This window comes from Balaenoptera musculus, chromosome 19, assembly GCF_009873245.2.
Source record: "Balaenoptera musculus isolate JJ_BM4_2016_0621 chromosome 19, mBalMus1.pri.v3, whole genome shotgun sequence".
In the NCBI taxonomy this organism is placed as follows: Eukaryota; Metazoa; Chordata; class Mammalia; order Artiodactyla; family Balaenopteridae; genus Balaenoptera; species Balaenoptera musculus.
Window position 1 is genome coordinate 46,736,568 of NC_045803.1, and position 20,676 is coordinate 46,757,243.

A 20,676-nucleotide genomic window follows, 5' to 3' on the forward strand; every position below is an offset into this window, starting at 1 on the left:
ATTTGTGACCCAAGATGTGATCTATCCTGGAGAATGTTCTGTGTGCACTTGAGAAGAAAGTGTAATCTGCTGTTTGGGGATGGAATGTCCCATAAATATCAATTAAATCTATCTGGTCTATTGTGTCATTTAAAGCTTCTGTTTCCTTATTTATTTTCATTTTGGATGATCTGTCCATTGGTGTAAGTGAGGTGTTAAAGTCCCCCACTATTATTGTGTTACCATCGATTTCCTCTTTTATAGCTGTTAGCAGTTGCCTTATGTATTGAGGTGCTCCTATGTTGGGTGCATGTATATTTATAATTGTTATATCTTCTTCTTGGATTGATCCCTTGATCATTATGTAGTGTCCTTCCTTGTCTCTTGTAACATTCTTTATTTTAAAGTCTATTTTATCTGATATGAGTATTGCTACTCCAGCTTTCTTTTGATTTCCATTTGCATGGAATATCTTTTTCCATCCCCTCACTTTCAGTCTGTATGTGTCTCTAGCTCTGAAGCGGGTCTCTTGTAGACAGCATATATATGGGTCTTGTCTTTGTATCCATTCAGCAAGTCTGTGTCTTTTGGTTGGAGCATTTAATCCATTCACGTTTAAGGTAATTATCGATATGTATGTTCCTATGACCATTTTCTTAATTGTTTTGGGTTTGTTTTTGTAGGTCCTTTTCTTCTCTTGTGTTTCCCAGTTAGAGAAGTTCCTTTAGCATTTGTTGTAGAGCTGGTTTGGTGGTGCTGAATTCTTTTAGCTTTTGCTTGTCTGTAAAGCTTTTGATTTCTGCATCGAATCTGAATGAGATCCTTGCCGGTTAGAGTAATCTTGGTTGTAGGTTCTTCCCTTTCATCACTTTAAGTATATCATGCCACTCCCTTCTGGTCTGTAGAGTTTCTGCTGAGAAATCAGCTGTTAACCTTATGGGAGTTCCCTTGTTGTTATTTGTCATTTTTCCGTTGCTGCTTTCAATAATTTTTCTTTGTCTTTAATTTTTACCAATTTGATTACTATGTGTCTCGGCGTGTTTCTCCTTGGGTTTATCCCGTATGGGACTCTCTGTGCTTCCTGGACTTGGGTGGCTATTTCCTTTCCCATGTTAGGGAAGTTTTCGACTATAATCTCTTCAAATATTTCCTCTGGTCCTTTCTCTCTCTCTTCTCCTTCTGGGACCCCTATAATGCGAATGTTGTTGCGTTTAATGTTGTCCCAGAGGTCTCTTAGGCTGTCTTCATTCTTTTCATTCTTTTTTCTTTAGTCTGTTCCACAGCAGTGAATTCCACCATTCTGTCTTCCAGGTCACTTATCCGTTCTTCTGCCTCAGTTATTCTGCTATTGATTCCTTCTAGTGTATTTTTCATTTCAGTTATTTTATTGTTCATCTCTGCTTGTTTGTTTTTTAATTCTTCTAGATGTTTGTTTAACATTTCTTGCATCTTCTCGATCTTTGCCTCCGCTCTTTTTCCGAGGTCCTGGATCATCTTCACTATGATTATTCTGAATTCTTTTTCTGGAAGGTTGCCTATCTCCACTTCATTTAGTTGTTTTTCTGGGGTTTTATCTTGTTCCTTCATCTGGTACATAGCCCTCTGCCTTTTCATCTTGTCTATCTTTTTGTGAATGTGGTTTTTGTTCCACAGGCTGCAGGATTGTAGTTCTTCTTGCTTCTGCTGTCTGCCCTCTGGTGGATGAGGGTATCTAAGAGGCTTGTGCAAGTTTCCTGATGCCATCAACGTTTTAAATTCCCCTACCCTTTGACCTAGTCATTCCACTCCTAGGAATTTATCCTATAGACATAGACACAATATACAAGGATATTCATTGCAACATTGATTATAAGAACAAAAGACTGGGAGCCAATATCTATCAATAGGAGATTGGTTAAATAAATGATGGCAGAATTCAATGATGGAATAAAATGCAGTTGTTAAAAAGAGTGAGGCAACTCCATATGCACTGATTAATTATCCCCCAGTGGAAAAAGCAAAGTGCAGAACAGGATTGCCTATGTGTAAACAATAACACATATATGAACGTGGGTTTATATTCATGCATTATCTTTCTATTCATACAAGGACAGATAAGATACTTGTGTAACCTTGGTTACCTCAGGGGAGGGGAACAGTTGGCTTGAGGGAAGGGGAGATGGGCACAAGGGTAACATGCTTTTCATTGTCCTATCTATTCAAAAATAATAATGAAATATTTTTTAAAAAAATAAGGCCACACCTTGTCCTGGGACAAAATGATATAGAATATTCAACAGGGAAACATACCTCAGTGAAGTTACCAGTCTTACTGATGTCCAGAGAATTCTGTGGCTTCTAAGCAGTAAAGAGGAGACCCACCAAGGGAGGATTTTAGACTAACCTTGGACTTCTCCACACTTTTTGATCAATTCTCTTGATCATAAAGGGATTGTAGTAATAATTGGCATTTATATACCATACACTACGTGTTAGGCACTGCTCTGAACGCATCACAAATATATTAACTCATTTCATCCTCTTAAAAAAAGTTAGGTACTATTATTGCCCCTGTTTTACAAATGGAGAAACTGGGGGCTAGGAAGGCCAAGCAAGTTTGCCCAAGTTCACAGAGCTAGTAACTGGCAGAGCGAGGATTTGAACCCAAGCAGTCTGGCTCCAGAGTCCACGATCTTACAATTAATATCTCTTGTATAAGAAATTTTCTTCAGTTTTTTGTTAATTAAAACATGATTTTTTAAAATAAATTAGTCTAATTCCATTTTTGTAAAATTTTATTTATCTATCTGTCATGTTTGGACTAATGTTTTACCAAATGTGAACTCTGAGAAATAATATCTCGTGAAGTTTTGGATGAATTTCTAACTTCTTCTTTGTGCTTTTGTATATAATATAAAATTTTGTGGATATGTATCATTTCCACAAAACAGCAAAGTCATTCCTCTGGGGGAAAAAATGTTTAAGTCAATCTCCAAGATATTTAAACACCAAGCATTGCGATGCCTAGTGCTGCAGATACCATGGTCTACAAGAATGACTTCTAAATTGTGGCAAGTCACCTGGGCCAAAGGGCCGGTGAGCCTTTCAGAGGGGATTAGCCAACTGAGGAGTCATTACCCTCTCTCTGACTCTTGAATCGGGTGATTGGCTTTATCAACGGAAACCATCTGATCATGTCACTGAAGTGCACAGTTAAATACCTGAACCTTCAAGCTCAGTGGAGAGGAAAGTGCTCTGTAAACAGATTTGTTGCTGTTCGCATTCTTCCTGACTGCCTCAGGGCACTTTCTGCAAAACCAGGAGGTGGCTTTCATGCCGATTAAATGTGGGGATTAAGCGATTCCTAAAAAAGCCAACTCAGAGCCAGGCTTTCTATGGGAAGGTGTTTCTGTGGCCTTGGCATCAAGGAACACATGGGGATTTGAATCAAAGAGAGAAAAGAACAAACACAATCTACCGAACAAACTCTGTACAGCTCTGGAGTGTCATTTTAAGTTGAATAGAAAACAGTGGAAAGTGGATACCACTATGCTGAAGAGTTAGAATTGAAGATGTTAGAAAAGAAATTAAGTTACCTAATCCATCCCTTTCTGGGTCATCCTCTACAGAGCCCCTCCACCATGGGGTCCTTTAGAAAGCCTTTTTAAAATTTTCTTAAGCAAAGGACTTTTCCCAGTTATCTAGGAAGAGCGTTTTACAATCTAATTTATTTTCAGTTAAGAATATTTCATAATAGTTATTCATTGCAGATTTTCCTTTTACAACTCCTCAGTCCTTACAATCTCACAACAGTTATCAACATCTCTTTTTTCAAATCATTTTTCTTGCTTTCATTTTCAACTATTAAAAAATATATATGTGTGTAAGTGCATAGAGATAGATATCGATAGCGATATACTAGCTGTTTGACTATGTAAAGTGTGGATACATAGTTATGGATAAAGTGTATATATACGTATTTCCTAATAATCTGTGTGTCTGTATGTATATGTATGTGTGTGTGCATATAAATATATATATAAATAACTTTGGTTGTCCTATTTCATGTATCAGGTTGGAAATGCACAGTATGGAGGTTGGTAATTCCCCGTTATCTTGTTTGTAGCCTATTAAACTGGAGATCGGTGAAGAAAAAGACCTGCTGGTCAAATTCAATCCTTCCTATAAAAACGATTTGAATACCTGGGTGGCAGAAGAAGTTCTAGAAATCAAGTATGTGGAGCACCCTCAAGTGGACAGCCTGCACCTGCGTGGAGAAGTGAATTACCCCAACCTCACCTTTGAGACCATGGAGCTGGATTTTGGCTGTATCCTGAACGATACTGAGGTGATCCGCTACATCACAATCACCAACTGCAGCACCCTGGTTGTGAAGTTTCGCTGGTTCTTCCTGGTGGATGATGAGGAAAATCAGATAAGGTACCAACTAGCGTGGCGATCCTGCAGAGCTCTCCCCTGCTCTTCATTTTTTTCTCCTTCGGGCTTTGCACTTGGTTTCCTGTATTCTGAGTACTGGTTTCATGAATACTTTCACTTCCAACAACTAATCATTGACAGAAGGAACAAAGAGCCATGGTCCATCCTAGGTTTCCAAACAGGAAAAGCAGATAAAACATCTTTGAAAGCCCCAATTGCCACCAAATTAACAAAGTGATATCCCTAAGCCTGCTCTAATTTTGAATCTAGTGGTTGGATCATTAGAAATTTATCACTAAAAATAGTCTTCATAGAGTTTCCTTAATAAGCATTTCAAACCCAAAGCACAAATTGAGTAGGATGATACATGAGATGTGTGCTGCCCTGAGCTCTACCTTCTGCATATTTCAGTGGGTTCCATTATGGCCCATATATGTACGTATGTATATAGATATATATACTTATGTACAAAATAGTGGGAGGTGGTGAGCGCCGGAAGGGAAAAGCTGTCTTTACAATATTTGGGTTTAGAAGTGTCTCTCCTGTTCCATTAGAAGCTAAAGCCAACTTAATTTGGAAAACACTCCCTTAAAGACCTAGGAACAGCCTATTTCAGTCAAGCCTCAGTAACAGTTTCACGTGGGTCAAAAGCCATGTTGTTGGCCAGGATGAATGGGCTTGTGCATATTTCCTTATTGGATGTTTGGACAGCTCAGTTTTCAACACCTGAATTTTGAATGGCCATTCTTAACTGGGAAAGCCTCATGTTATTTCTCGGCTGGTCGATGCTTCCTGTACACAGTCCTCATCTTGTGTAGGATAGCCATCCTTTCCCGTGCCTGTTTCCATGGTAACTGTGGCTTGCTCTGGATGTCTTCCATAAACATCTGATGATGACCCAGTGTAGCACCGAAGCCGGTTCTGGGCCTGAGTGATGGAGCCTGCTCATTAGGTGCCAATGACTGTTCAGGTTTGGGATGAAATTCTGTAGATGGTGAACATTTAAAATAATTATGGAAAAATCAGCCAACCTGACCTAATGAGTTTCGAACACCAGATTGTGTGAAGTTATTCTGATGGAACACAGCTAAATGAGTTTTTTCTATCTGGGAGCAAGGGACATGCTTTATTTATTTTTTTATTTTCGAGAGGCCATTTCCATAATTAAAATGATGACATTTTGGAAATGTTCTTGGCCAGTACTGGAGATGATACACTTAATTTTTCATTGGCTTAAGCACTCATTTAACCATTTTTTTCTTTCTTCTTTATCTTCTAATATCTTGATACTGAGCCTCTGCTTATATTTCATTTGTTCATTCATTCAGAGAGTCACTCAGAAACCATTTGATAAGTGACTCTTATGCACCAGATAATGGGTGAGGTATCAGGGATACAGAAGTGAATAAGACATGATCACTGGACTGAGGTTATTGGGGAAACAGATGTGTAACCCATGACACATGATAGTGTCAGCCTCTGAGGGATGCCGGGGGAATGAATCCTCACAGGAGACAGAGAAGGCTGCACTGAGAGGCACAGTTAAATGCTCCAGATGGAGAAGCAGGGAAACATTCTCAGTAACAGGAATAGCATGTATATAAGTTTGGATTCATGGATTCTGTTGCAAGTGACAAGAAACCTGACCCTAAGTAAAAATGAAAAGCAGGGACTTCCCTGGTGGTGCAGTGGTTAAGAATCTGCCTGCCAACGCAGGCGACACGGGTTTGAGCCCTGATCCGGGAAGATCCCACATGCCGCAGAGCAACTAAGCCCGTGCGCCACAACTACTGAGCCTGCGCTCTAGGGCCTGCGAGCCACAACTACTGAGCCCGCGCACCTAGAACCCATGCTCCGCAACAAGAGAAGCCACCGCAATGAGAAGCCCGCGCACCGCAACGAAGAGTAGCTCCCGCTCACCACAACTAGAGAAAGCCTGCACACAGCAATGACGACCCAACGCAGCCAAAAAACAAATTTTTAAAAAAAAATTTTTTTTCTAAAAACAAAAAAATGAAAAGCAAAGTTCATTCACTAGTTCCCACAACTCAAAAGTCCAAGTTCATTCTGGCTTCTGGCCTAGCTTAAAGCAAGGACTCAAACAGTGTTACTGGAGACAGGGTCCCTGTCTCAGCTCTGCTCTCCGTCATGAGTTAGCCGCGTTCTGGGATCAGCTTTTCTCCCGTGGTCACCAAGTGCTGCCAGCGCTCCCGGGGCCATGTCTGTGCAGATTCTGAGCCACTGGAAAGGAACATGAGCCTTGGTCCCAGAACTTCCAGGAGATGCTCTCTGATGACACCATCTTAATCACCTTTCCTGTCCCCTCCCCTCACCAGTCACTGTCAGGGGAGGGCGAAGCTCTTGATTAGCATTGGCCTGGCCGTGTGCCCCACACCAAGCGCGCTGCAGTGATGACCTCAGAACCCCATGGACTGAAGGGGTGGGAGTGGGGCAGATCTCCAGGCAAAAACTGCAGTATAGGAGAAGGAATGCGGGAGAGGCAGGTGGCACGCCCCATCAGTGTCCACAGGGGACCCGTCAGTGTAGCCACAGCGCAGACTTCATCAGTGGGGGGCAGTCCGGGGAGGCGAGTCTGGGCAGGTAGGTTGGCAGCAGTGTGTGAGAGGCCTGGTATTCCATGATAAGGCACTTAGACTCTTTCTTGGAGGCAGTGGTGAGATTTGTCATCAAGAGAGTGACAGAGTCAGGTTTTTTCAGAAAGATAACACTTAGCAGCATTCAGCACAGTTGTCCAACCCCTCCTTCCTGAAACACATTCCTTTCATGGCTTGAACAGCACCATACTCTCCTGCTTTTCCTCTTGTCCCCTCGACTGACTACTTCTCATCTCTCGGCCAGCAGCAACTCTGCTGGAGTCATAGGACGCAGGGCTCCCTCGTAGGCCGTCTGCTCTTCCTGGAGTTGCACTCACCAACAGCTTCACTTAGCCCCGGTTGCAGAGGCTTCTGAATGCGTATCTCCACCTAGACCCCTCGGAGTTCCAAGTGCATCACCTTCTTGACGTCTCCTCCTGGATGTCTCGCAGGTGACTCGTGTCCAGCGTACCCCACTCCAGTCTCAGGCTCTCCCCTGCCCCCTCCCTGCCTCTCCTACAGGGCCCCTGTCCCAGTAAATGACATCACCGTCCTGGGAGGCATCCAGATTCCCTCCTCTCCCTTACCCCACGCATCACATCCATCACCAAGTTCTACCTATTCCACCTTCTAAAAACCTCTCATTCCCATCTCCACGGTTGTTACCCTAGTTGAAGCCCTGATTGCTCCTGCCTGGACCGTTGTGACAGCCCCTGACTGGGCTTTCTGCCTCCACTCCTGTGCCACAGTCCATCACCCCCTCAGCAGACAAGCAATGAGCATGTCACTGCCCTGGTTTTCAGCTTTGAAGGACACCCATGCTTCTTGGGATAAAGTACAAAATACTGTGTTCTTCAAGGCTCAGCATGTACTGCCCCTGAATTCCTCTCCAGCTTCTTCTCACTTTTCTCTCCGCTTACCACACTGACTTCTTTCTATTTACCCACCATGCCGGCCTCTTTCCTGCCCAGTGGTGGTTTGCTGTCTAACTGCCCTCTCTCTGCTGGACGCTCTCCCCTCTCCTCACCTAGTTAGCCCTGCTGCCTCACTAAGTCTTCAGCTTAAACTTCCTTCCCCAGGAAGCCTTCTCCGAGACCCTGCCCTACCCAAGGTCCCCTGTCATAGGCACCAGTAGGCTATCTCCTTGGTGACTCATCACATTTGCAACTATGGCTAATGGTCAACTTCCTAGCTGGCGCTTAATCCCCATGAGACTAGGGAGCACATCTGTTCTGTTGCCTCTGGATCCCAGAGCCCAGCACAGTCCATAGCACAGAGTAGGTCCTCAAAAGGTATCTTCTAGTTAATCAGCTGCTCTCCCTGCCCCTGGTGTTTGTAGTGAGAGGAGAGTCGTTTCATAACTGGTTTAACATTCTTTTCTGTTGGCTTCCTGGCACCTGCCAAATGGAAAGGTTCAAGGTATAAATATCACCTTGAAGAGAAAAAAAAATGCCACTTGCTGTCTAGACAGGCTCTGTCTGTGCAGCCTGTCAGAAAAACATGAACCACTCATTGGCTAAAGGTCACTTTTATCAGATATACCAACACGAACCTTTCTTTTCCAATCAGAATTCTTCTAAGCCTCACAACTAGTAAAAGAAACAAAAGGATAAAAGAAGTTTTCTTCTTCTTTTATTAGGTAGGATATGAGGAGGCCTAGACTCTCAACATTCCTGCCTGTCACAGCACATATACATCACACGTGTGTGTGCGCGCGCACACGTGGGAGCGTGTGTGTGCGCATGCATGTGTACATGCATGTCTGTGCATTTGGGAATGAGTGCGCGTGTGTGTGTGTGTGATTTTGTAGGGAATTCTGACTCAGACATTCAAAGCATCTCTCTTGTTTGAGCATATTTTTGGTTCCAAGTTGGCCCTCATGTCACACATAAGAACAAAGAGAGAAGTAAAGTGGGCAAGCATGTTAGGTAAGCACCCCGTAAGCCAGTCATTGCCTTAGAAACCCACTCATTCATGCGAGTCCACGTGCATGACAGAGCTCTAGACTGAGTTTGATAGATACCAGTCCATGCACTCACACGTACGCAAGTAGTGAGGAAGCTGGGAGGACATATCAGGGCTGGGCATGGCTGCCGCCGGCACAGCAGCACTGCAGAAACGTGCCCTTTCTTCGGCCTAACTGCTTAGCCGGATAAGAGCATGATGCTTTGTGGCATCTGTGTGAAAGGGGAGCACAGGGAGGCCCACACTGAAACCAGGCTTTGCTTTTAAGAGACCAGAGAGAACCAAGCAGATGCTGGCTCAGCTGGCGTCTGTGCCCAGACTCAGAGCTGCAGGCTGAGGCGATGTTAGAACTTGGAGCATGTGGGCCGCATGGTCCCCCAAGGACAGCTTTGCCTTTTTGCTTCCAAATCAGATTATAAATAAACCAAATACAAGAGCCTAAGGGAGCCCAGCCTGACAGCAAGGGAACATGTGTTGTTCTCACACTGATTTTTCTGTGATGAGCATCAGTTGTCCAATATTGTGATTGGAAGAGGAGGATGGAAGGGCTGGAAGTGGGGTGGAGGGTCCTTATCGCCTGGATGCTTCTGTCTGTCTCTTCATCACCCCTCAATTTCTCTTGCTTTGAAAGCGGAACTTTTTGAAGACATGGTATCGGTGGTAGTTGAGGTCCTGGGCTGTGGAATCAGACATGGCTGGTTAGAATCCCAGCTCTGTCCTAAACACATGACCCTGTGCCCTGGTTTACTTACCTGTAAAATGGGGATAATGCAGAAACCGAAAAGACTTGCTGTGATCACTAAATGTTCATAAAGTGCATGTGTCTTTGAGATGACACATGAAGGAAAAATCTGAACTTGGTGGCTGTTTTCAGGTCTCAAAGGGTCCCTTCTTCTCCATTCCTTCCCACCAAGTGCTGCTAAGTGAAGCACTCCCCAGGATCCTGAAGTGTTGGAACCATAGGGTCCTTAGACACCAACATGATGGACTCAGCCCCTTTTCCTTCTGAAGGATAGAAAATTCCTTTCCTGTGCCAGGCCACATTCATCAAGGCTGAAGCCAGGCCCTCAAAGGCCACAGGCCGTGTGTGCTCAGGAGGGCCAGGCCCAGAGTGCCCTCTGTCTTCCCCACCACTCCTCCCTGCAGCCAGGTAAGCCCAGACCCATGATCAAGGACCTGCCCCTGCTTTGCCCAAGGGCCCAGTCAAGAAAACAAAAATGTTTAGGGGGAAAATAAAACATGGTTCTTTACTTTTCTTTCAAAACAAAAATAATTTTATTGAATCCCATGGGTCAGGCACTGGGCATCCTTGCACCCCAGCCTTCCAGGGCTGCTCAGTGTGCTAAGAGCCTAGCCTCTAAGGCAGCCTTCTACTCAGCCGCCTGCCCCATGTGACCTTGGTGGATGGCTGAGGGTCCCTGAGCCTTGGCTTCCTTGTCTGAAATGAGGGTGATTATAACAGCACCTCCCACATATGGATGTGGTGAGGATTGTCTCAGCCCCTACTGCAGAGCTCTTGGATCTGTGTGTCACATAATAAATGCTCAGTAAGTGTCAGGTGTTACGGCCATTCCTTTATAGAGGAAATTGAATGGATTGGCACCCCTGTAATGCTAATACAGGACCTATTTGAGAAGCAGAATCCCAGAGGTGGCTTGGAAACATCTCCTGAAATCAGTCAGAAGCCATTTCAGGACACAGAGAGGCCTCACGGGGTCTGAGGGCCGCAGGTGTCTCTTGCTAGCTTGAGCTTCTGTCCCTTCAATAAATATCCCTCTGTCTTCCCCACAGGCCCTGCACCTCTCAGAATCCTTCAAGCTTCTGCAGTTGTATTTTTTTTTCCCACCTCCCAGAGAAGTTTAGATAAGAGACAAAAGCGAGCGTGGAGCCTGGGGTCTAGAGGGAAAGCAGTTCTGATGAGGGAGCAAAAAGGGTCAAAAGAGGGAACAGAAGTGGCCACAGCTGGCCTCAGGCAAAGTGCCAAGTCAAGCTCTTATGCCCCTCCCATCCCCTTTCTTCCCTAACTCTCCCCCTGCTTGTACTTGAGCCAGAATGACAGTTTAACAGCCCAAAGAATGAATCCAGTGCAAACAGGGGCTATCCCCCTCGCCTGTATTAGATTCCTGTTGCTGCTGCTGTAACAAATCGCCATAAGCTGATGCTGGCAGGAAGTAGACAGCACACCTGAAGTCTTAGTCTAGATGAGATTAAGGAAGGTAGCAGAGGCCTGAAGGGACAAGGGATGAGACTCTTAACCAGAACCTCTGTGGCCTCCCTTACCAACTCAAGGTGTTATGTGACCTGCTCTTCTGAGTCACGTATGGCTGAGGGTTGAGGGGAAGTTGACCTTAAGAATATTCATTGAGCAGTAGGGCAGAAGTACGGGGGGTTAGAACTTCAACAAAGTATTTCAAAGGGGACCAATTCAGCTCATAACAGTCTTTAATTTAAAAAAATTAAATCAGTAAACATGTGAATAAACATTTGAAGAGTAAAAAGGTCATGGTATCAGAAGCCCATGAGTCTGGGAAATGGTAGCAATATGACTGGAAAATTCTGCAGGGCCAGGTCAGGTCTGGTGTTGTAGGCCATGCTGAGGAGTTTGATTTTTTCCAAAATGTAGTGAAAAGCCATGGAAGAGTTTAAAGTAAGTGAGTAAGAGAGAGTGACATGGGCTACCATGGACCAGAGTCAACAGAAACGATAGTCCTTAGACTAACAGAACTGCAAGAGGTCATTATCAACAGAAGAGCAGGTCATTGTCAAAGGGGGAGCAGGCTCATTAAAGGCACTGCTACTGGGTATACTTAAGGAAGAAGGAAAATTATCTCAGACATATGTATGTCTGAGATGCAAGACGGATTTCTGAACTAAGAAAATGGTATATTATGGGTAAAATTAAAATACCATTAACTACATAAAATAATAATGTAAAATATTAATATAGGACTGAAACACTATATAGTATGGAAGGGGAGAAATGAAAGATTTTAGGTCTTTGAGTTGTTCCAGAAGAGGGAAAAGGTAAGCTTTAAACATAAATTTAAGTAAAGAAAAGAAGTAAAAGTATTTTATTACTAGAAGAAGAAAAAAAGTGAAGGGGAAAAATATAGTCAATCCAAAATAAATTAAAAATTAGGGGAAGGAGTGACATGGAAAAGATACACAGAAATAAATAAAAATTACAAAATAAGATGATAGAATAAATCCAAATGTATCAGTAGTTGAAATCACTGTAAATAAAACTAAGGAAATGATTGTGCTTCTGGATTTTACTCACAATTATTTTAAAAAGAGATACCTGAAAAATAAGGATACAGTAATATAAAAGGATGGGAAAAGATAGAACAGGCATATAATGGAGGGAGTTCTGAGAAAGCTATGAAACATCAGTTAAAATAGACTTCATTTTTAAAAAATTTTTATCGGAGTATAGTTGATTTACAATGTTGTGTTATTTTCTGCTGTACAGCAAAGTGAATCAGTTATACATACATATATATATATATATATATATATATATACTCTTTTTTAGATTCTTTTCCCATTTAGGTTATTACAGAGTACTGAGTAGAGTTCCCTGTGCTATACAGTAGGTCCTTATTAGCTATCTGTTTTCTATATAGTAGTGTGTATATGTCAATCCCAGTCTCCCAGTTTATCCCTCCCCCACCTTTCCCACCTGGTAACCAAAAATGGACTTTAAAACAAAAAAGCATTACCAGAGGTCAAGAAGGTTACTAGGTCAATTCACCAGAAAGATATAATAATCCTAAACTTCATACATCTCAAAACATAACTTCAAAATACATAAAGTGGGCTTCCCTGGTGGCGCAGTGGTTGAGAATCTGCCTGCCAATGCAGGGGACATGGGTTCGAGCCCTGGTCTGGGAAGATCCCACATGCCACGGAGCAGCTGGGCCCGTGAGCCACAATTACTGAGCCTGCGCGTCTGGAGCCTGTGCTCCGCAACAAGAGAGGCCGCGATGGTGAGAGGCCCGCGCACCGCGATGAAGAGTGGTCTCCACTTGCCGCAACTAGAGAAAGCCCTCGCGCAGAAACGAAGACTCAACACAGTCATAAATAAATAAATAAATAAATAAATAAATAAAAGAACGTGAATTTCTTTAAAAAAAAAAAAAAAGCAAAACTGGGCTATTCATAAAAAAAAAATACATAAAGCAAATCAAATCCCCTATCTTTAATAACACTCTCTCGAGCAGACAGAAAATCAGCAAGACTATATAGCTTACATTGCCGCATGTAGTAGCCACCAAGCCTCATGTAGCTATTTAAATTTTTTTAAACTTTTTAAATTAAAAATGTAGCTCCTTAATCACACTAGCCACATTTTAAGTGCCCAGTAACCACATGTGGCTTGTGGCTGTTGTATTGAGCAGCACAGATACAGGCCATGTCAGTCACTGCAGAAAGTTCTATTGGACAGCTCTCCTACAGACAATTCGAACACAATTAACAGGCTCCATATAATATATGTAGAACATCCCACTAAGAAAAAACTCTTCCAGCCCTATGGAACACTTATGAAAAATTACCATATACTAGGGCTTAAAGCAAATCTCAACAAATCTGTTATGTTAGAAATCAATAACAAATATATATTTAAAAACAAACAAGTAAAGAACATAGACATTTTAAAATACACTTCTGAATAACCTATGAGTGAAAAAAATCACAATGAAAATTAGGAAATACTTAAGATTGAATGATGATGAAAAAAATCAGTGGTAAGGAAGCTGAAGTGTGCTTTTAAAAAAATTTTATTGGATTATAGTTGATTTACAATGTTGTGTTAGTTTCAGGTATACAGCAAAGTGGTTCAGTTATACATATTTTCATTCTTTTTCAGATTCTTTTCTCATATAGGCTATGACAAAATATTGAGTAGAGTTCCCTGTGCTATACAGTAGGTTCTTGTTGGTTATTTATCTTATGTATACTAGTTTGTGTATGTTAATCCCAAACTCCTGGTTTATCCCTCCCCCCCACCCCATGCTTCCCCTTTGGTAACCATAAGTTTGGTTTCAATATCTGTAAGTCTGTTTCTGTTTTGTAAATGAGTTCATTTGTATAATTTTTTAAAATTAGATTCCACATATGAGTGATATCATATGATATGTCTTTCTCTGTCTGACTTCACTTAGTATGATAATCTCTGGGTCCATCCATGTTGTTGCAAATGGCATTATTTTGTTCTTTTTTATGGCTGAGTAATATTCCATTGTATATATGTACCACATCTTTTTTATCCATTCCTCTGTTGATGGATATTTAGGTTGCTTCCATGTCTTGGCTATTGTAAGTAGTGCTACAATGAACATTGGGTTGCATGTATCTTTTCGAAATATGGTTTTCTCCAGATGTATGCCTAGGAGTGGGACTGCTGTATCATATAGTAGTTCTATTTTTATTTATTTATTTTTAATTATGAATTTATTTGGTAATTTTATAATCCTCTATTGGCATATACTTTTTTTAAAAATAAATTTATTTATTTATTTTATTTATTTTTGGCTGTGTTGGGTCTTCGTTGCTGCACACAGTCTTTCTCTAGTTGCGGCAAGCAGCGGCTACTCTCCATTGCGGTGTGCAGGCTTCTCATTGCGGTGGCTTCTCTTGTTGTGAAGCGCAGGCTTTAGGTGTGCAGGCTTCTTCAGTAGTTGTGGCACGTGGGCTCAGCATTTGTGGCTCACGGGCTCTAGAGCACAGGCTCAGTAGTTGTGGTGCACGGGGCTTAGTTGCTCCACGGCATGTGGGATCTTCCCAGACCAGGGCTTGAACCCGTGTCCCCTGCATTGGCAGGCGGATTCTTAACCACTGTACACCAGGGAAGTTCAATAGTTCTATTTTTAGTTTTTTAAGGAACCTCCATACTGTTCTCCATAGTGGTTGTACCAATTTACATTCCCACCAACTGTGTAGGAGGGTTCCCTTTCCTCCATACCGTCTCCAGCATTTATTGTTTGTAGACTTTTTGATGATGACCATTCTGACTGGTGTGAGATGATACTTCATGGTACTTTTGATTTGCATTTCTCTAATAATTAGTGATGTTGAGCATCTTTTCATGTGCTTTTTTTGGCCATCTGTATGTCTTCTTTGGAGAAATGTCTATTTAGATCTCCTGCCCATTTTTTGATTGGATTGTTTGTTTTTTTGACATACAAACAGCATGAGCTGTTTATATATTTTGGAGATTAATCCCTTGTCAGTCACTTTGTTGTCAAATATTTTCTCCCATCCTGTGGGTTGTCTTTTCGTTTTGTTTATGGTTTCCTTTGCTGTGCAGAAGCTTTTAAGTTTAATAAGCTCCCATTTGTTTGCTTTTGTTTTTATTTTCGTTACTCTAGGAGGTGTGTGCAAAAAGATATTGCTGTGATTTATGTCAGAGAGTGTGTCCTGCCTATGTTTTCTTCTAAGAGTTTTATAGTGTCCGGCCTTACATTTAGGTCTTTGATCCTAATAAACTCCATTTTGAGTTTATTTTTGAGTATGGAGTTAGAGAATGTTCGAATTTCATTCTTTTACATGTAGCTGTCCAGTTTTCCTAGCAGAAGCTAAAGTGGACTTAAATGAAGATCTGTAGTCTTAAATCAGTGGTTCCCAAATGAAGGTAATTTTGCCCCCCAGGGGACATTTGGCAATGTCTGGAGACATTATTATCATTATTATTATTATTATTATTATTATTATTATTATTATTATTATTATTATTATTGGCATCAGCATCATCATAACCAGGGGGAGCTACTGGCATCTAGTGGGTAGAGGCCAGGGATGCTACTAAGTATTTTTCAATACACAGGACAGCCCCCAACAACAAAGAATTATCCATTCAAAATATTGATAGTGCTACCATTGACAAGCCCTACTTTAGAAGCTTACGTTACAAAAGAAAGGAGGCTGAAAATTCAGTTGAACATTCACAGCTATAAAAGTTGGGTAAGTAAATAAATAGATATAGCCAAAGAAAATAGACAGAAGGAAATATTGAATGTATGACCAGAAACTAATGAAAGAGAAAATTAAATAAAATACAAAGAATCAACAAAGCCAGGAGTTGACTATTGGAAGAGACTATTAATAAAATTAACAAATTCAGGCAAGACTGATAAAGGAAAAAAAAAGACACAACCATTTTAGGAATATGCAAATGATATAACTACAGTTGTAGCAGATATTAAAAAGGTGAAATTTTCATAAGTAACTTTATGGCAAAAATTTGAAAAACTGGATAAAATGAATAAAATCTTAGAAAAATACAACTTATCAAAACTAACTTAAAAAAAAAAAAATCCCAGCTTACCCTTCCCCCTCCCTGTGTCCTCAAGTCCATTCTCTAGTAGGTCTGCATCTTTATCCCAAGTGGCATGGACATATATACACTACCAAATGTAAAACCGATAGCTAGTGGGAAGGAACTGCATAGCACAGGGAGATCAGCTTGGTGCTTTGTGACCACCTAGAGGGGTGGGATAGGGAGGGCAGGAAGGAGGGAGACGTAAGAGGGAAGAGATATGGAGATACATGTATATGTATAGCTGATTCACTTTGTTATAAAGCAGAAACTAACACACCATTGTAAAGCAATTATACTCCAATAAAAATGTTTAAAAAAATCCAAATTATCTTTTAATCACTGAAGAAATTGAATACATAGCTTCAAGTCTTACTATAATAAAACACGAGTTCTGATAGACAAAGGCAAGTTTTTCCAAGTATTCAAGGAACAAATAATTATTCCAAACATACACAAATTCTTTTTTTTTATATTACTTATTTTTTATTGGAGTATAGTTGATATACATTATTGTGTAAGTTACAGGTATATAATATAGTGATTCCCAATTTTAAAGGTTATACTCCATTTATAGTTATTATAAAATATTAGCTATATTTTCCATGTTGTACAATATGTCCTTTTAGCTTAATTTATAACAGTTTCTTATTTTTGTTATTTTTTTATTCTTATTTTATAACATAATAGTTTCTACCTCTTAATCCTCTACCCCAATATTGCCCCTCCCCTCTTCCCTCTCCCCACTGGTAACCACTAATTTGTTCTGTACATCCGTGAGTCTGTTTCTTTTTTGTTATATTCACTAGTTTGTTGTATTCTTTACATTCCACATATGTGATATCATACAGCATTTGTCTTTCTCTGTGTGACTTATTTCATGTAGCATAATGTTCTCCAAGTCCATCCATGTTGTTGCAGATGGCAAAATTTCCTTCTTTTTCTATGGCTGAGTAATAGTCCATTGTACATATATACCACATCTTCTTTATCCACTCATCTGTTGATGGACACTTAGGTTGCTTCCATATCTCGGCAATTATAAATAATGCTGCTATGAACATTGGGGTGCATGTATCTTTTCAAATTAATGGGGTTTTTTCCCATATATACCCAGGAATGGAATTGCTGGGTCATATGATAGTTCTATTTTTAATTTCTTGAGAAACCTCCATACTGTTTTTTGCAGTGGCTGCACCAATTTATGTTCCCACCAACAGTTTTTGAAGGTTCCCTTTTCTTCACATCCTTTCCAACATTTGTTATTTATGTTCTTTTTTAATGATAACCATTCTGACAAGTGTGAGGTGATATCTCATTGTGGTTTTGATTTGAATTTCCCTAATGATTAGTGATGTTGAGCATCTTTTCATGTGCCTGTTGGCCATCTGCATGTCTTCTTTGGAAAAACATCTATTCAGGTATTCTGCCCATTTTTTTTAATACCTTTATTGGAGTATAATTGCTTTACAATGGTGTGTTAGTTTCTGCTTTGTAACAAAGTGAATCAGCTATACATATACATATATCCCCATATCTCCTCCCTCCTGCCTCTCACTCCCACTCTCTTTATCCCACCCATCTCGGTGGTCACAAAGCACTGAGCGGATCTCCCTGTGCTATGTGGCTGCTTCCCACTAGCTATTGGTTTTACATTTGGTAGTGTATATATGTCCATGCCACTCTCTCACTTTGTCCCAGGTTACCCTTCCCCCTCCTCGTGTCCTCAAGTGCATTCTCTACGTCTGCATCTTTATTCCTGTCCTCCCCCTAGGTTTTTCAGACCCTTTTTTTTTTTGATTCCATATATATGTGTTAGCATACAGTATATGTTTTTCTCTTTCTGACTTACTTCACTCTGTATGACAGACTCTAGGTCCGTCCACCTCACTACAAATAACTCAATTTCGTTTCTTTTTATGGCTGAGTAATATTCCACTGTATACATGTGCCACATCTTCTTTATCCATTCATCTGTCGATGGACACTTAGGTTGCTTCCATGTCCTGGCTATTGTAAATAGAGCTACAATGAACATTGTGGTACATGACTCTTTTTGAATTATGATTTTCTCAGGGTATATGCCCAGTAGTGGGATTGCTGGATTGTATGGTACTTCTATTTTTAGTTTTTTTAAGGAACCTCCATACTGTTCTCCATAATGACTGTATCAATTTACACTCCCACCAGCAGTGCAAGAGGGTTCCCTTTTCTCCACACCCTCTCCAGAATTTATTGTTTGTAGATTTTTTGATGATGGCCATTCTGACTGGTGGGAGGTGATACCTCATTGTAGTTTTGATTTGCATTTCTCTGATGATTAGTGATGTTGAGCATCCTTTTGTGTGTTTGTTGGCAATCTATATATCTTCTCTGGAGAAATGTCTATTTAGGTCTTCAGCCCATTTTTGGATTGGGTTGTTTGTTCTTTTGATATTGAGCTTCATGAGCTGCTTGTAAATTTTGGAGATTAATCCTTTGCCAGTTGCTCCATTTGCAACTATTTTCTCCCATTCTGAGGGTTGTCTTTTCATCTTGTTTATGTTTTCCTTTGCTGTGCAAAAGCTTTTAAGTTTCATTAGGTCCCATTTGTTTATGTTTGTTTTTATTTCCATCTCTCTAGGAGGTGGGTCCAAAAGGATTGTGCTGTGATTTATGTCATAGAGTGTTCTGACGATGTTTTCCTCTAAGAATTTTATAGTGTCTGGCCTTACATTTAGGTCTTTCATCCATTTTGAGTTTATTTTTGTGTATGGTGTTAGGGAGTGTTCTAATTTCATTCTTTTACATGTAGCTGTCCAGTGTTCCCAGCACCACTTATTGAAGAGGCTGTCTTCTCCATTGCATATTCTTGCCTCCTTTATCAAAAATAAGGTGACTATATGTGCGTGCGTTTGTCTTTGGGCTTTCTATCCTGTTCCATTGATCTATATTTCTGTTTTTGTGCCAGTACCATACTGTCTTGATGACTATAGCTTTGTAGTATAGTCTGAAGTCTGGGAGCCTGAATCCTCCAGCTCCGTTTTTCTTTCTCAAGATTGCTTTGGGTATTTGGGGTCTTTTGTGTTTCCATACAAATTGTGAAATTTTTTGTTCTAGTTCTTTAAAAATGCCATTGGTAGTTTGATAGGGATTGCATTAAATCTGTAGATTGCTTTGAGTAGTATAGTCATTTTCACAATGTGGATTTTTCCAATCCAAGAACATGGTATATCTCTCCATCTGTTTGTATCATCTTTAATTTCTTTCATCAGTTTCTTATAGTTTTCTGAGTACAGGTCTTTTCCCTCCTTAGGTAGGTTTATTCCTAGCTATTTTATTCTTTTTGTTGCAATGGTAAATGGAAGTGTTTCCTTAATTTCTCTTTCAGATTTTTCATCATTAGTGTATAGGAATGCAAGAGATTTCTGTGCATTCATTTTGTATCCTGCTACTTTACCAAATTCATTGATTAGCTCTAGTAGTTTTCTGGTGGCATCTTTAGGATTCTCTATGTATAGTATCATGTCATCTGCAAACAGTGACAGCTTTACTTCTTCTTTTCTGATTTGGATTCCTTTTATTTCTTTTTCTTCTCTTATTGCTGTGGCTAAAAATTCCAAAACTATGTTGAATAATAGTGGTGAGAGTGGGTAACCTTGTCTTGTTCCTGATCTTAGTGGAAATGGTCTCAGTTTTTCACCATAGAGAATGATGTTGGCTGTGGGTTTGTCATATATGGCCTTTATTATGTTGAGGTAAGTTCCCTCTATGCCCACTTTCTGGAGGGTTTTTATCATAAATGGGTGTTGAATTTTGTCGAAAGCTTTCTCTGCATCTATTGAGATGATCATGTGGTTTTTCTCCTTCAGTTTGTTAATATGGTGTATCACATTGATTGATTTGCGTATATTGAAGAATCCTTGCATTCCTGGGATAAACCCCACTTGATCATGGTATATGATCCTTTTCATGTGCTGTTGGATTCTGTTTGCTAGTATTTTGTTGAGGATTTTTGCATCTTTATTCATCAGTGTTATTGGCCTGTAGTTTTCTTTATATGTGACGTCTTTGTCTTGTTTGGTATCAGGGTGATGGTGGCCTCATAGAATGAATTTGGGAGTGTTCCTCCCTCTGCTATATTTTGGAAGAGTTTGAGAAGGATAGGTGTTAGCTCTTCTCCGAATATTTTCATGTTTAGAATTTTCCTGTGAAGCCATCTGGTCCTGGGCTTTTGTTTGTTGAAAGATTTTTAATCACAGTTTCAATTTCAGTACTTGTCATTGATCTGCTTATATTTTCTGTTTCTTCCTGGTTCAGTCTCAGAAGGTTGTGCTTTTCTAAGAATTTGTCCATTTCTTCCAGGTTGTCCATTTTATTGGCATATAGTTGCTTGTAGTGATCTCTCATGATCCTTTGTATTTC

General features: G+C 40.5%; 1 protein-coding gene across 1 annotated transcript in view; it reads left to right on the top strand.

Moving 5' to 3' along the window:
- Positions 1–20,676, top strand: part of HYDIN (HYDIN axonemal central pair apparatus protein) — a 432,518-nt gene that overhangs the window by 258,946 nt on the left and 152,896 nt on the right. The window contains 1 exon segment of the mRNA XM_036834209.1: positions 4,085–4,398. Coding sequence (XP_036690104.1) covers positions 4,085–4,398 — 314 coding nt within the window.